This window comes from Toxotes jaculatrix, chromosome 10, assembly GCF_017976425.1.
Source record: "Toxotes jaculatrix isolate fToxJac2 chromosome 10, fToxJac2.pri, whole genome shotgun sequence".
Classification (NCBI taxonomy): domain Eukaryota; kingdom Metazoa; phylum Chordata; class Actinopteri; family Toxotidae; genus Toxotes; species Toxotes jaculatrix.
This window is the reverse complement of record NC_054403.1, coordinates 17697243-17711105: the sequence shown is the minus strand read 5'-3', so window position 1 is coordinate 17711105 and position 13863 is coordinate 17697243. Positions and strand designations below refer to the sequence as shown.

The following is a 13863-nucleotide window of genomic DNA, read 5'->3' as shown; positions in this document are numbered from 1 at the left end:
ATCTCAAATTCAAAGGTTCTACTAAAATGTACTAAATATTTCTTTCCTTAAAGTCATTTTAAGTTGTGTTAATGGATTGGTTGTGCTTATTTTTGCTCAAAAACAATATTTGTTATATTCAATGAAAAGGTTTTCATTCTAAATAGCCACTGAAAACTGAAAAAGAATATATATATATATATATATATTCCCTTGCCTGCAGTTCTGAGATATCTACATTCAAGTCATACTTCAAATCATTAAAATGTCCTAAAGGCAAAGGAAAGATGCATCATTCACACTTGTATCTTGATCACAGCCCCTCTTGCCATGTGATGTCCACAACTGACCACTGCATTCAGGCTAGTTTGATTGACCCTCTGCTTTGTTACATTTTGTAAGGACTTATTCAGTCTATTCTTGTCTTAATGAATGGGGTGTTTGTTCTTTATCAGAAATCTTGGTATTGCACTTCAATTCAAATCAGGTTGTTTTCCGTCTGTCTGAGTGCAGGAGTCGCAACTCTTATTCCAGTTAGTTGCAAACAAGAGTCCTTTGTTTTTGTACTTTCTTACAAGCACCTAGGTTAAGATAATCAGATATATACAGTCTGTCATAAACTGCTCAGTAGAAAACTCTTTCCTGTGAAGAGCAACCACAGACCAAAAATGTTTGTGCTCTTTTCTTTGGAAATTTCAGTTTCGTGAAAGCAAAGATGACAGCACGCACAAAAATAAATAAAACACAGAGACAGAGGTTAATTAAATATGGAGATTACTGTCAGTTGGTTCTTTAACAAGTGACCCCAGACTAGTTCGCCCATCTCTATTAGATTAACATGCAGTTTGCACAAACATCATGTGAATCGTACTGGAGTGGCAGACAGAACCAGTCCAAACCAAATAACTCCTGATGAATTGAATCAAGGAAAGGCACCAAAAGGCTGAGACTTTGCGTAAAATATCTGCAATAAGGACATTTTTCAGTGAGCATAGACTTAAACAATATTTTATGAAGATACTGAATGAAATCAAGATCAAAAGTACATGACCAGGGTTAATTCTTGTCTGGGAAACTGCTAAGAAATTAACCAAATTACATAATGTCATTTTGTGTCCTCCGTTGTTTAAGTCAGACAAGGGTTGTGATGCCAAACAAATCACAATTCAACCATTTCGGAAGCAGCATTGTAGCAAAAAAAAGGCATTTCAGTTAGGTATCACCGCTAAAATCATAACGTGTTGTTAATTACTTTATTTATCCCTCAAGCTGGGGAAATTTATTCTCTGCATTTTACCCACACCAAGTGAACGAAAAACACACACACAAGCATGCACATGCACTAGAGACGCAGGAGCAGGGGGCTGCCTAGTAAGGCGCTCATGGAGATGGGGGCGGATAGGTGCCTTGCTCATGGGCACCACAGCCGAGGTTGCAGATGCAAGGGGGGCGCGTCTCCTTCACTACCACCCATATCTGTTGTGCATATCGTTATGTGACTAGACACCCTGCTCTCGTTTGTTGTGTTGTGTATTAAAGGTAACCACTTCCTTAGTTCCGCTGAGGTGGTACAACAGCTGTCTGGTGTTACCACAGAATCAGAAACTAAAGAGGTACTATGCTTCATTTATTGTAGTCCTCAGAGGGTGACATTTTACGTCTGCGAGCTGTGACATTTGTGACTGAAGGAGGGAACTGAAGAACCTGTCCCAGTGAGTTCCCTATCACAGGGAATCCTCCCTTTCCACAGAAATTCTTATAGAAGCAAAAGGTGGGGGACTTTCCCAAGAAAGAAAGAAGGAAGTCTGTCTGTCTGTCTTCTAGTTCATTCCTTGTGTACAACAGTGATGTGAGATTTGAAACATGAAATATTTTCTTTATCAGATGGTCTGAAAGGCCAATTATATCTGAGTCAAGTCAGGGAATTCACATCTATAGTATCATAACAAAATACTGGTGTAATCGGGTTGTTAAACCTGTTCTTACCAGTCAGTGACCACAGCTGGTTGGTAAATTTGCTGCTGAATCTTTCTACCTCTCCAGCCTTTGTAGCAGAGAGTAGATCAAAATGTTTCCTGTCATGACTCTAAACACTGTTTGGAGGTTCAACAGCCAAAACTAGACTACGTGCTGTCTTTCACTTAGCAAAGCAACAAAGCTTTTCCAGGGAAGACACTGTAACTTAAAGAAATGATGAATCAGTTGTTTTACAACAACATCAACACTTCACAGCTGTGTCTTTCGTAACAGTGGCTTTTCAAGGATTTTATACCAATAACTTTAAAGTACTGACTCTACAGTAGCTGAACAAGACTGAAAATAAAATGTATCTTCAAAACAAAGTCCAAAAAAAACCAAAAACCAAACCCTAGCAGAGTTTAATTTAAAATTTCTGTTCCCAGGCTGTTCAAATAAACACAGTATACGCTGCACCTTAGATGATTTACGACAGCCTCTCATACACTGATCACTGAAACAGATGGTGGCGTCTCTTATCCATCTTCCCTCCCGCCGGTCTGCAGAGATACACAGACAGACTGAGGCAGACTTGGCAGAAAACGGGTAGTCATGGAACATAAAGAGCGATTTTAGGGAACGTTTTAAGCCCATTAATTAGCATTTAAAATCAATGTATAAACATTTAATAAGTGGTTTACAACACACTATGATGTAGCTGTAAGCGGGTTTAAGTGTTTTAATCTATTTGTTAACAACTACAGCTGCTCCTTATAGGTAGATGCTGGTGTATAAACAGATAATGAATGACAACACAGTATAATAACTGAATATATGTCTTTATAGGAGAGGTTATAATTGCTAACAAATACTGTAGTTTAATAGACATTTAAAATATCCTTATATTTGCTTACAGCTGTAATTATAATGTGTCATAAACCATTAAATCTTTATATACTGCTTATAAACGCAGAGGCTTAAAGTGTTATTGGATTTTACTTGAGATAAGAGCAACAGGACCTGGTAACACATGGAAACTGGAGTGCTGGGTGCACACTCCACTGTGTGCTGGGAGGACAAATGGTAATCAGCCTACAAGGTCAGAGACTTCAACATCATCTCACCCTTGTGGCAAGAATTGGTACCACTTGTCTCACTACGACGCAGCAAAGTTGTTTCTGCAAATCAGCACTATTTACACTAAACTGGCTTTTTGCTTACATTTTATATAAGAGAAAAGTGATGTGACTTTATGTTCAGAAAGCCAAGGTCAAATTATTCAGATTTTCCTTGACCTCTATTTGCATAAATCTACATTTTTATGTAGTTTTGCGTTCAGCCAGCTTGTGCTCAGCCACAGCCCTTGTCCTACAGTAAAAGAACGGTCAAAAGAACTGTGACTGCATAGAATTAGAGAGAAACAAAAGAATTAGAGAAATGGAAAATCACAAACTTACAGGCTGAGCAAGTTTGGTCTGAGTCAAGATGTCAGTCCTCTTGGGAAGAGAGCTGTTGAGACTCCACCACTTTATGTCTCACACAAATACACATCTTCATATTCATTAGACGAATGCCATAAGTTGTTTTGTCTAAAATTAGAAGTTGGCAATGAGCAGAAGTTTTCCATCTTTAGATTTACAAATCAGCTGTTTGGAGGAAGACTTCAAATAAAAACCCAAATTACAAGTGACATTACGAATAAAAAAGGGGATCAACAGCAGAGTCACTAGCCTTGCACTCTGATGAGGATGAAAATCGCTGGGAAAACTTGAAGCTTGTGGATTATCAATGTCAAGAGTTAAGGATCCAGTGCAGCTTTTGTTCCGTCTAAAAGTGCAGTGATGCCTTAAACTCCCTAAACTGCTGTGTATTATTATGCATTATGTATTATGACTCAAAGTCCTGAGATTGATAAAGGTTTTTTTTTCCTTTCATTTGTGTAAAAAAAAAAAAAAATCTAGAATAAACACAAGCAAATAATTCACAACATACACTGAGATTTGGAATTAAGACATATGTAATCATCTCATACAGAAATAGAAAAGACTCAAAAGTTCAGCAGTGTCAAAAACTACCATGTTATTCAAAAATCATCTCACTTAAGTGTAACAGAAAAAAAAAAAACACGTGCTTAAAAGGAAAGTTTCACTTAACACCGAGGGCTTTGTCTAGAAAGTTTGCAAATTTTTTTGGCTGTCCCGGCAAGAAGGGCTGCAGAACAGAAAGATCCATGGTCGTCAGCGTTTCTGTCAGCGTGCTGAAAGATTTATCAAGAGAAAAAAGTTTGTAACCTCTGTTTTGCTAAATAACCTCACGTGTGTAAACTGTAGCAGGTCTGCGAGGAACACATACCTGCACGTGCAGTACAACAGATGGGAGTCCATGTGCAGCTGTCTGGCCAGCTCCAGTTGGTGGTTGTTCATCAGCTTGTCATTGATGACGACCAGCAGAGGTTTCCCTGCACCGAGCGCCTCCAGACAACTTCCTGCCCCTGAGGAGAAAAACAAGATCCTCATTCACAACTACAATTAAAGTTAGTCTGCGTTTTTTGCAGCAGGTGGTTTCTATTAATTTGAGTAAAATATAAAACTTTGATATTCATACAGATATTTGAAACTACTTTCTAGTGTTGGTTGAATTAATGAAGGATTTATAAAAAGGTCTTTGTATTAATGTGAAGTTGTTACTCTGTGTTATGAACAGGACGTTTCTAAAAAATATTGTTAATGTGCTGTGAACATGTTTTACGGGAGTAAATATGGTGAATGGAAATATTCTGTTATAATAGGATTTAACCCAATTGTCTGTTATGAACTGTACTTGTCACCCATCATTTTGGACTTTCCTCTAAGAAAGTACACATTATCCTCTGGTGCATGTGTGAGGTTGTTAGACTGACTTAACCCCTGTGTTAAGTTACTTTAAATGGGTGTTAAGTCAGTGTATTGACATTTTTAGATTTCAGATCTACAGTTTTATTTATTTTCATGTATAAATCTGCTAATTAGTGGAGAAGTTTGTTGAGACGTGTGTAGCAGGGCTCAGATCAATTCAAGAACCCTGTTTGTTTCTTCACAAGTACAGTTAGTGGGAAGTTCAATCCTTACCTTCTACACAACAAAACGCAGAGTCAGACCCACTACACATTCATGTGCAGTGTCACATTACACCAATCATTAATACAAGAAGTATACAAACTGATAATGAAAATGACTGATCCTTATAGCCTTCAGTCAAACAATAACAGGCCCAAACTTCAATCCACGATCGTGTGCTGCATGTTCTATGAGCTTGAATGTCATCTTGTTTTTAATCCTCAGCTACATGCCGTCTGACGCCTTCATGTTGTACCCGTCTGCTGCTGATGCTCTGCTGTATTAAACACTTAAGAGACATTAATGTCTGGGTGGTACATGCTGTAGGTTTCTGATGTTTTGCTCACCTGCGTGGCTGATGACGAGGTCAGCCTGCTTGAAGTCCTCTGCTATAGAGTCTTTGAATCGAAAAGCCTCCAGTCTGATGTGTGGACAGCTGTCAGCAGCTGGAAGGAGAGATCCTCTTCCAACCTGAAGGACCAAACGCTCATATCCATGAGCCTTTAAAGCCTGTGGGGAGAGACAAAAATAAACAAGTTATAAAACAAGTTTAGAGTTAAAAAAAAAAATTACCCATTAGATAATAAAACTATGTTACTGATACTTCACAGAAGAAAAATCCAGGGGTTGTTGGGATAATTCAAAAATTAAATACCACTGTGAAGACATTAATATGTCTCCTCTCGTGAGAAAAAGCAGGTCTGAGTCACCTGCGCAGACTCACTAAAATTACGTCCTTAAAACCATCTTCAAAACCTGATACCTGACTCAGCACAGGTGTACACGGGGACTGTTTAAAGAATAGTAACTCTGCAGCAAACTGTTCCCGGTTAACTTCTCTCACCTGAACGGCCTCGGAGGACGTGATGTTTTCAATGAGCTCCTCAAAACACGTGGTGCCGACAGTGACAAACACTGTCTTCATGTCTGTTCAGTGAAAAATGTCACTTTTAAGCCTCTTTGTTTATTTTTTAAACAGTTTGTATACTCCTCTCAGAGATCGCCTCCACCCTGGAGCCAAGGCTCTGACAGCTGCTTCCGCTTCACTCCGCTGTCATGCTGCCACCTGCAGGTCAGGAGGTGTAACTTCATTTCATCCGCAGTATGATGTGTTTTAGAGGAAGCAGCGTGGGAAAAATACCAGTTTACAGCTTGCTGTTATGCATCAGTACACCTATAATTACAGTTTTAATGCTTCTGAGAGTCACAGTCATACATGAAATATAATAGCAAAGAATCAAGACGTCTTTACCATATAATAAAAATCAAATACTCCTGAAGATAGACAAGTTGGTTTCATGAAATCTCTGGTAAATAATTTAGAAGAAATCTACAGTTTAAAATAACTGCAGTGGATGTCGCTTCCTTTTCATGACCATTGTGGCTTCTTAAAAAAACATTTAAAATTACAGAAAGCACATTGGGCACATGGTGAAAAGGCTGTATTGATAAACAGAAAATCTTTATTCAGATCTTCATTGTTATTCATATCTTGACTTTGAGGACCTTTAGTATTCCAGTTGATATTTTGCTCATGTGCTGGATATTTCTAATTTAATTTATGTTAAATTAAATGATCACAGACAAGTACTAGACTGGGAGTACCGGCTGGTTCCTGCAGCTATTGGCAAACTATGATTAAGCTGCTTTGTGTAGTCGGCTGTTTACTGTGTTTAAGGTGACAGAGAACAAACACAGTGTAGAGGGAATGGGGGGTGGAAGCTCCAATTATCCATAGCTGAAGGGAAAAGCAGAGGGAAAAAAAAGTTAATAGGACCAGATGAATGTTTCCAAAGCTCAGGACTAAACTGAAATTCATCCATGTTATGAGCAGTTTGAGGAGCAGCATTCACATGATAAGAAAGAGGCTCCTCCTACGGTGTAAAGGGAGGTTTCAACTATAAGACAAAGCCATGACAACAACAACAAAAAAAATTATTACATCAACTCCAAGGTTAACAAGGTATGCCATGTCTAATGCTGTTTATATCAAGTCCAGCTTTGAGCTGTTTCTGCTCGAGTGCATTAAAAAGAATATGTCTGACATGACAAATAGCAACATGGAAAAGAGACAAATGTCTGGTGGTGACTCAGGTGAGCAGAGGAACGTGAACTGTACTCATCTTTGAGCTCTGACTGGACTGTTGGTTGCTCGAGGATGTGTACAGATCCAGGATTCAGTTCACCACAAACCAGTTTCTCACAGAATTAATTTTCTAGGTCAATATGTCACTCCAGACGTCTCATATCATGTACAGAGTGAATTGTTCTGACACCTGGGACACAACTCTTGCCCACTGTAGATTAGACAAACTGCGACAGTGAAAAAGAGTCATGTCTCTTTCAAAGAGTTACTGTCCTTTCAATTTATGCCAAGCAAGCATGCCTGCAAATACAGCATGAAAGTCTATTTCCTGTACCTGGAACATGCAGGTGTAGAGCAGCGAACCTGCTGATGGAGCTCCAGAGGGGAATCAGGGCATTAAAGTTTGTGCTTGACAATGAAAGCTGGGCTCCAGGGTCACATTATCACTGCTGGTAGTACTTTGACTTCATATGTCTTTGGTACACTTAAAGTATCAGTAAAAGACCAAAACTAAAAGGACTCATCGTGGAATGAAATGCCCTCCAGAGGGTAACATGATAAATCTGAGAGGTCGTGGAATTTTCTGATCTTTTCTCTGATGTGACCCGAGAAGTTTAGTCATAAACATCTGAAACATCACATCACAAAGGGCCCAACTACACACTGCCTTTATGTGAGAGGAGCCACTGATTTAATCTTTCATGTGTTTGTATGTATTTTAAGAGTTTTCTCATTATCACTGATATAACTTAAGTAACACGTCTATTTTAGAATTAATTCAATTGTAAAGTGTATGATTCCTCTTTTTACTGTCCAATTAGAGATCAGTTAATGAAATGCTTTATAACTACCTAACCCTGCAAAGGCTCAGCGAGCACCCAGCAGCTCGCCCTGACAACTGCAGAGCGAGAGGAAGAGGAGCCTGATCCGTGCTCTGTGGGATGTGAAAACTACAGCGTTTTTTGTTGTTGTTTTTTAACATGCGACAAATACAAGAAAAGAAAACTTGCAAAGCACACACAAACGTGGCCACACTTGGCCAGACTGGGGCATGAAAACACACACACACGCGCACACACACACACACACACACACACACAAATAAAGCTACAAGGAAGTGGAAAGGGTGGTGGTATTTTTAGACAATGAAGCTTGAGAAAACATTTTAAAGTTCTGTTTTCTCTTCCCCAGATATAACCAGAAACATCACATCAGTACGTGGGCTCATATTACTCTATGCGTGGTAGTTAAACAAAATCATATTCACATTTAACTTATAAATATATATCGGTATTTACTAGTAATCCAACTAACAATAATACATTTTTGTTATATTTCAAACAGAACAGTGTGAAGTGAAATGAGATGTGGATGTACTGTTTTAGTTGCTGGAATTTTACAAAATTGCAAAAAAAAAAAATAAGGTAACAACAGTTTAAAGGATAGGTTCACATTTTTTCAAGCCTGTCTAAAAATGATACTCATGTTCATACGTACATGGAAAAAGTTATTGGTCACAGACAAAAATTGATCACTTCATATCATGATATTAATGGGAGTTGAAATCAACAGTTTTTTTTTTTTTTTTTTTAAATCAACCTTAAGTTTTGTTGAAATGAACTTGAGGCTTAAGAAGTCAGAGCTCACCGTATGAACTGAGCATCTTTCAGTTACTGCGTTTTTTGGACAAAATTCTCTTTTTTTCTGCTAAAAACTTCATATCCCATCACTTACAATTGAATCTTGGTAAGAAGGGATTTCTTTGCAGACAGTACAGACAGGACTAACACTCACACCAACCAAAAATATACATATATACAATATACAAATGGGCACATGAGTATTGAGCTCTTAAGAGGAAACAGGTGCATTTCTCCTGCACTAAACTTTACTTAGATGCTCTGCCTCCGATAACAGCCACATCTAGATTTTTATATTGGCTCATTAATTGCAAGTAAAATTCGCCCAAAACATCAAAACGTGATTCTGGAGTTCTGCCTTTTCTCCTGACAGACTTTTTGGGAAAAATAAGCAGGGGAAGCAAGTGTTTTCAGACAACTGAAAAAATGTGAACCTATCCTTTAATTTAACACAAGGATTTACATCTGTCATAGCAGCATGGCCATGTAGATACAGCTGCAACTAATGATTATCGTCAACAACGATTTATCTGCCAATTACTTCCCCAAATAATCGATTTGTTCGAAGTGCCTGAAAATGATTAAAAATGTCTTTCATGGTTTCCCCCGAGCATGAGGCAACTTTGAGGGGGAGATGAAAAAAGGCAAAAACTGAACTTGGGTCTTTTTGTTGCTGGTTTCGAGGTCGACAGGAGGAAAACTTGCATCAGTAACACAGAACTGGTTGCGCATCAATCAAAGATAATACTCTAACTTTGTCCCATGACAAAAGCAGAAAGGCCAGAATGTTTATTACCAAATGATGAAAGCTGTTTATCTGTGAGGAAACAAAAAAAGAAACATGAGACCAGGGTGCAACAGAAATTATTTAAGGCTCTGTTAAATTCTCAGCTTCAGAAAAAGCAAAAAAAACAAACAAAAAACAAATATACCATGAATTGTGAAAAGTCACAAAAAGCAAGAACTAGTATAAAATTAAAAGTTTAAAACTGGCTACCCATGTCATTAGTTTTTAATAAATAGGTTACTATAAGAAAAAGAACATTACAAAGTTAAATCTGATTAAGTGTGCCAGAACTTTTATCAAACCACATTGCAGCGGGAGTTATTTAATGACAAGAAATCAGCGTCTCCCAGATTTAAAGCAACACACATCATGTAGTCAAACACAAATATGCAATGTGAGCTTCCTTTGGTCGTTCCAAAATCATTCTCCTACAGAGACTCCTCGGGAAAACTGAAAATGGAAGACCTGCGTCCACGCGGTTCGTGCCTCGTAGAGAGACTGACAGAATTCAGGCTAAAAACAGTAAAATGGCTCGTTCTTATCACTTCAAGTTGATTTAGTAGGAACATTTTCAATTTTGAGCATCCATGTTTTCAGAGGAGTTTAGCTACTTCAGGCTACTGCAATAAGAAAAATGGTCAATTTTAGAACCACAGGGCAGTGGAGCAGAGTGCTGGATAAAGTGACCGTTTAATACACAAAGTCGTACATCCTGTCTGAGTTTCCTGAAGTTAAGAAACTCATAATACATACTGCTGTGGTTTGTGTCAGTTGACAAGATTTTCAGTATAAAGCAAGCAGTACACCTGGGCAGCAAACTGGTCGAAGTATGCACGCTTAAAAGTCAAAATGTTTCAATATTATGAAATACTTTGTCAAATTCCAAACTTCAGACATAATACAAGTAATAATAAAGTATATAATAGTGATTAAAGCAGCTTTAGAAAGAAGCTGCAACCTCACAAACACTCCTGCTTATTATTTCTGGTATACCTCTGACTAAAAAGGGAAAAAAAAGAAAAAGAAATTTTCACAGGTGGCCAAGTCTGTCTGTCTGACTCCATTCTGGGTCATTGCAAAGGCCGTTAAGGTTGCAGCAGAAACGTCTTCTAACAGTTATGATATCAAAAATAGGACTGACGTCTTTCCTGTCAGATGCTCTGTGATCGACAGTCAGAAACCACCGTGAACAGAAACTTTACCAGCAGTGGTAAGTTTTTGTCAATAGGGTCAAAGTCAGGTTGTCTCAAGGTCCATCAAAATGCTTGTGGTGATCCAGACAAACGGCACATCTATTAAACAAAAAAGAGAGAGAGAGAGAGAGAGAGAGAGAGAGAAAGAAAAATACAAAACAAGCGATCAATACAACAGGTTTACACAGCCAAAACTGGCATCTGTGCTGGAAGTGGTTCACATAGGCAACATCTCTGACAGCATCTAAAGTGAACTTCCTGTTTTGGAACATAATTTCTTTTTCAGGATGTTACATTTTCCTCTGTCTACAGCTGGGCTCACAGGACTGTCTGCTTCATTAGCCTCTTGCTCTTCGGGGTCTTTTTCCTCTCCAGACCCTGAGCTGCTCAGACAGTTGTGTTCTTCGTGGCGCATACTTTCTGCGATCTTATGATAACAAACTAAACCAACAGTTTGCGCGGTGCAGCACCGCCCACTCATCTTTCGCACTTCCAGCCGAATTTTTCCTCTCCCTCACACTGCACTGAAACGCCACAGTCATCCATGTGTCACATTTCTCCTCAGCTCGTGAACCATTTTTACACAGGCACTGCAGAGACATTTTATCACATTTTGTAAAATTAGTGAGTGGCCAACTGTGCTGTGCTTGTGAGCTCTTTGGAGCAACCCAAGTATGAATGCAGCCTGACTAAAGAAGATGGGAATGGATGCAAGCCCTCATACCTCTTCCTCACTGTACCACGCAGGCGGTGCAGCACTGTTCCTGCTTCTCCGGCAGCGTGGAATAATTCATCTGTCGGACGATCTCTGCAAACAGCTCGTCCACCATGGTCTTGCTCTTAGCAGAAGTTTCAATAAAAGGGCAGCCCCACTCTTGAGCCAGAGCTCGTCCGTCCGACCCGGCAACCTCACGTTCAGACTCCAGGTCGACTTTGTTCCCAACCAGGATCAACGGCACCTTCTCAAAGCGCTTCACTCGCACTATTTGGTCTCGCATCGGTCTGATGTCCTGAAAACAGGAGTAGTATAACACTAAATTTGTGTCCCAGTTCCACTACAAAGAAAGTCTTATCAGTGGTAAAACTAACAACAGTGGAACCAAGTATAAGCAAAAAAGTCAGAAACATGCTTACATACACATACAGACTGATGATTTCTCTTTCCAAAAACACAATGCAAAAAAGGAAATGCAGACATACAAATAATGTAGACGTTAAGCCCCATAATACATCTTCCTTTTAGAACTACTTTCTAGTTTAAAAGTTCTAAAGTTATAAATACATTGAAGTATGTAATCATTTATTGTTTTGCAATATACCAAGTACAACAAAACTGCTTATATAATTATGTCAATTGCCAATTTACAGTGACAGCATCATATTATCATAAGATTAATAAAGCACTGAATTGTTCTGTACTGGCTGAGAGCAAAGAAAAACCGGAGTCAAATTCCTTGTTTGCATGCAAAAACTTGGCCAATAAAACTCATTCTGATTCGGAAAAAAAATTGCAATCAATTATCCGGTTCAGCCATTTAACAAACAAAAATTCCCAATATTTGCTGGTTTCAGCTTCTCCAGTGTGAAGATCTGATGCCTTTTCAGGCCACATGATGGTCAATAAAACTACTTTGAGTTTTGGACAGCTGATCGGATATAACAAGACGTTTGAACACATCATTTTATGCTCTGGGAAACTCAATTTTGTGCCATTTTTCAGACTAAATGACCAATCGATTAATTGAGAAAATAATCGTTAGTTGCAGCCTAATGTAGAGAGAGATGCTAGATTATATTTATGCAGTTTTTGGCCAAATTATGGTTTTGAGTTGTAAAGTTAGATGTGGATGGTGCTGGGCTCAGATTAGCAACACTGACTATATGCGTTGAGTGAATCACAAATGCCTATAGCTATGAAATGTTTCCACGTGTCTGCGTGGTTTAGTGTCCTGCCACACACAGGTACCTGAAATGACTGCTGGTTGACCAGGCTGTAGACCAGGATGAACCCCTGCCCGTTCTTTATGTACAGATCCCTCATGGAGGCGAACTGCTCCGTCCCCGCCGTGTCCAGGATCTCCAGCACGGAGGGCGACGAGTCCACCTCGATCTCTTTGCGGTAGAAGTCCTCGATGGTAGGGTCGTATTTCTCGATGAAGGTGCCGGTGACAAACTGGACGGTCAGCGCGGACTTGCCGACGCCGCCGCTGCCCAGCACGACAACTTTGTACTCTTTCATTGGGGCGGTGGAGGCAGGCTAACTTAGCAGCTAACGACTTAGCTATACTGCTGTACTCGCTCCAGAAACATTTATCAGGCTTCTAAAAGAGCAATCAACTGACAAATGTTACACGATGTAAAATAACCCCTCTTCACTCACTAAACCCAAGTCTACCGCTCATACTTAGCGGGTAGAAGTTGATGACCGTTGACTCCGGTGTTAGCTAGCAGTAAAGCTAGCTTGCTGTCCCATGCTCGAGCCTCAAGCCTCTACATCGACCACCGGCAGCGGGGACTTGCTGCCTATCTACAGACAGCAAGTCACGGTGATACACGTTACACTTCCCCTACAGACAGCATGCCAATTCCGACACACGAACACACACCAGCCCGCCGGCGTCGCGAAACGCAGTGCTGGTTATGTCTGTCCGTCGGTCCGGGCCTGGTTCTGGTTCCGGCCCGGTGCCTCGGCAGCCAGACGTGCTATCGACGGACCACCCTCAGATTCACTATTATACTCCGAGGGTCCATTGGCTGCAGTTTGTTGGGGCTCCAGAGTGTGGTAGACTCCGTGCTGTGATGGTTTGATTACAGAAAGAAAAGCTTTTTCCACCAGCGGGTTTCCTGAAGCTAACAGCTTTGCTTCCGCTAACGAGAGCGAGACGTCCGGTGGGACTGTTTCAGAATAAAAGCTTCCTTTCTGCGAGCCTGTACATAGGGAGATGTTTAGGAACAGGGGTCTGAGCAAATACAGCCCCTCACAGCAAACAGACATTAAAAAAAGAGGGTTTCTTCAAACATTACAGCACTGTTACTTTTTATGTAACGAACTTATAAAATTGATTTTAAAACTCAATAAAATTTTAATTGATACTGCGATTACTGATGGCATGTTTCTTAGCTGTAA

At 39.7% G+C, this 13863-nt stretch overlaps 2 protein-coding genes across 2 annotated transcripts; both read right to left on the bottom strand.

The window, feature by feature from the left end:
* Nucleotides 1-778: 778 nt before the first annotated feature.
* Nucleotides 779-6055, bottom strand: zgc:92907 (uncharacterized protein LOC436733 homolog). Its single transcript, XM_041048967.1, has 4 exons — nucleotides 5875-6055; nucleotides 5378-5540; nucleotides 4288-4426; nucleotides 779-4192 (listed from the first exon to the last, which is right to left on the bottom strand). The coding sequence occupies exons 1-4, from the start codon at nucleotides 5953-5955 to the stop codon at nucleotides 4081-4083; spliced, it is 495 nt and encodes a 164-aa protein (XP_040904901.1). The 5' UTR covers nucleotides 5956-6055; the 3' UTR covers nucleotides 779-4080.
* A 2596-nt stretch (nucleotides 6056-8651) lies between these two features.
* On the bottom strand, nucleotides 8652-13613 carry rap2c (RAP2C, member of RAS oncogene family). Its single transcript, XM_041048218.1, has 3 exons — nucleotides 12703-13613; nucleotides 11461-11746; nucleotides 8652-10835 (listed from the first exon to the last, which is right to left on the bottom strand). The coding sequence occupies exons 1-2, from the start codon at nucleotides 12973-12975 to the stop codon at nucleotides 11468-11470; spliced, it is 552 nt and encodes a 183-aa protein (XP_040904152.1). The 5' UTR covers nucleotides 12976-13613; the 3' UTR covers nucleotides 8652-10835; nucleotides 11461-11467.
* Nucleotides 13614-13863: the final 250 nt, after the last annotated feature.

Coding starts and splice junctions, on each gene's coding strand:
- zgc:92907 (XM_041048967.1), bottom strand. CDS start 5,955: ATGAAGACAGTGTTTGTCACTGTCGGCACCACGTGTTTTGAGGAGCTC. Junction 4,427..5,377: donor CCTCGTCATCAGCCACGCAG/GTGAGCAAAACA, acceptor TTTTCTCCTCAG/GGGCAGGAAGTTGTCTGGAG. Junction 4,193..4,287: donor CTGTTGTACTGCACGTGCAG/GTATGTGTTCCT, acceptor TAAATCTTTCAG/CACGCTGACAGAAACGCTGA.
- rap2c (XM_041048218.1), bottom strand. CDS start 12,975: ATGAAAGAGTACAAAGTTGTCGTGCTGGGCAGCGGCGGCGTCGGCAAG. Junction 11,747..12,702: donor TCAACCAGCAGTCATTTCAG/GTACCTGTGTGT, acceptor TCCTGTTTTCAG/GACATCAGACCGATGCGAGA.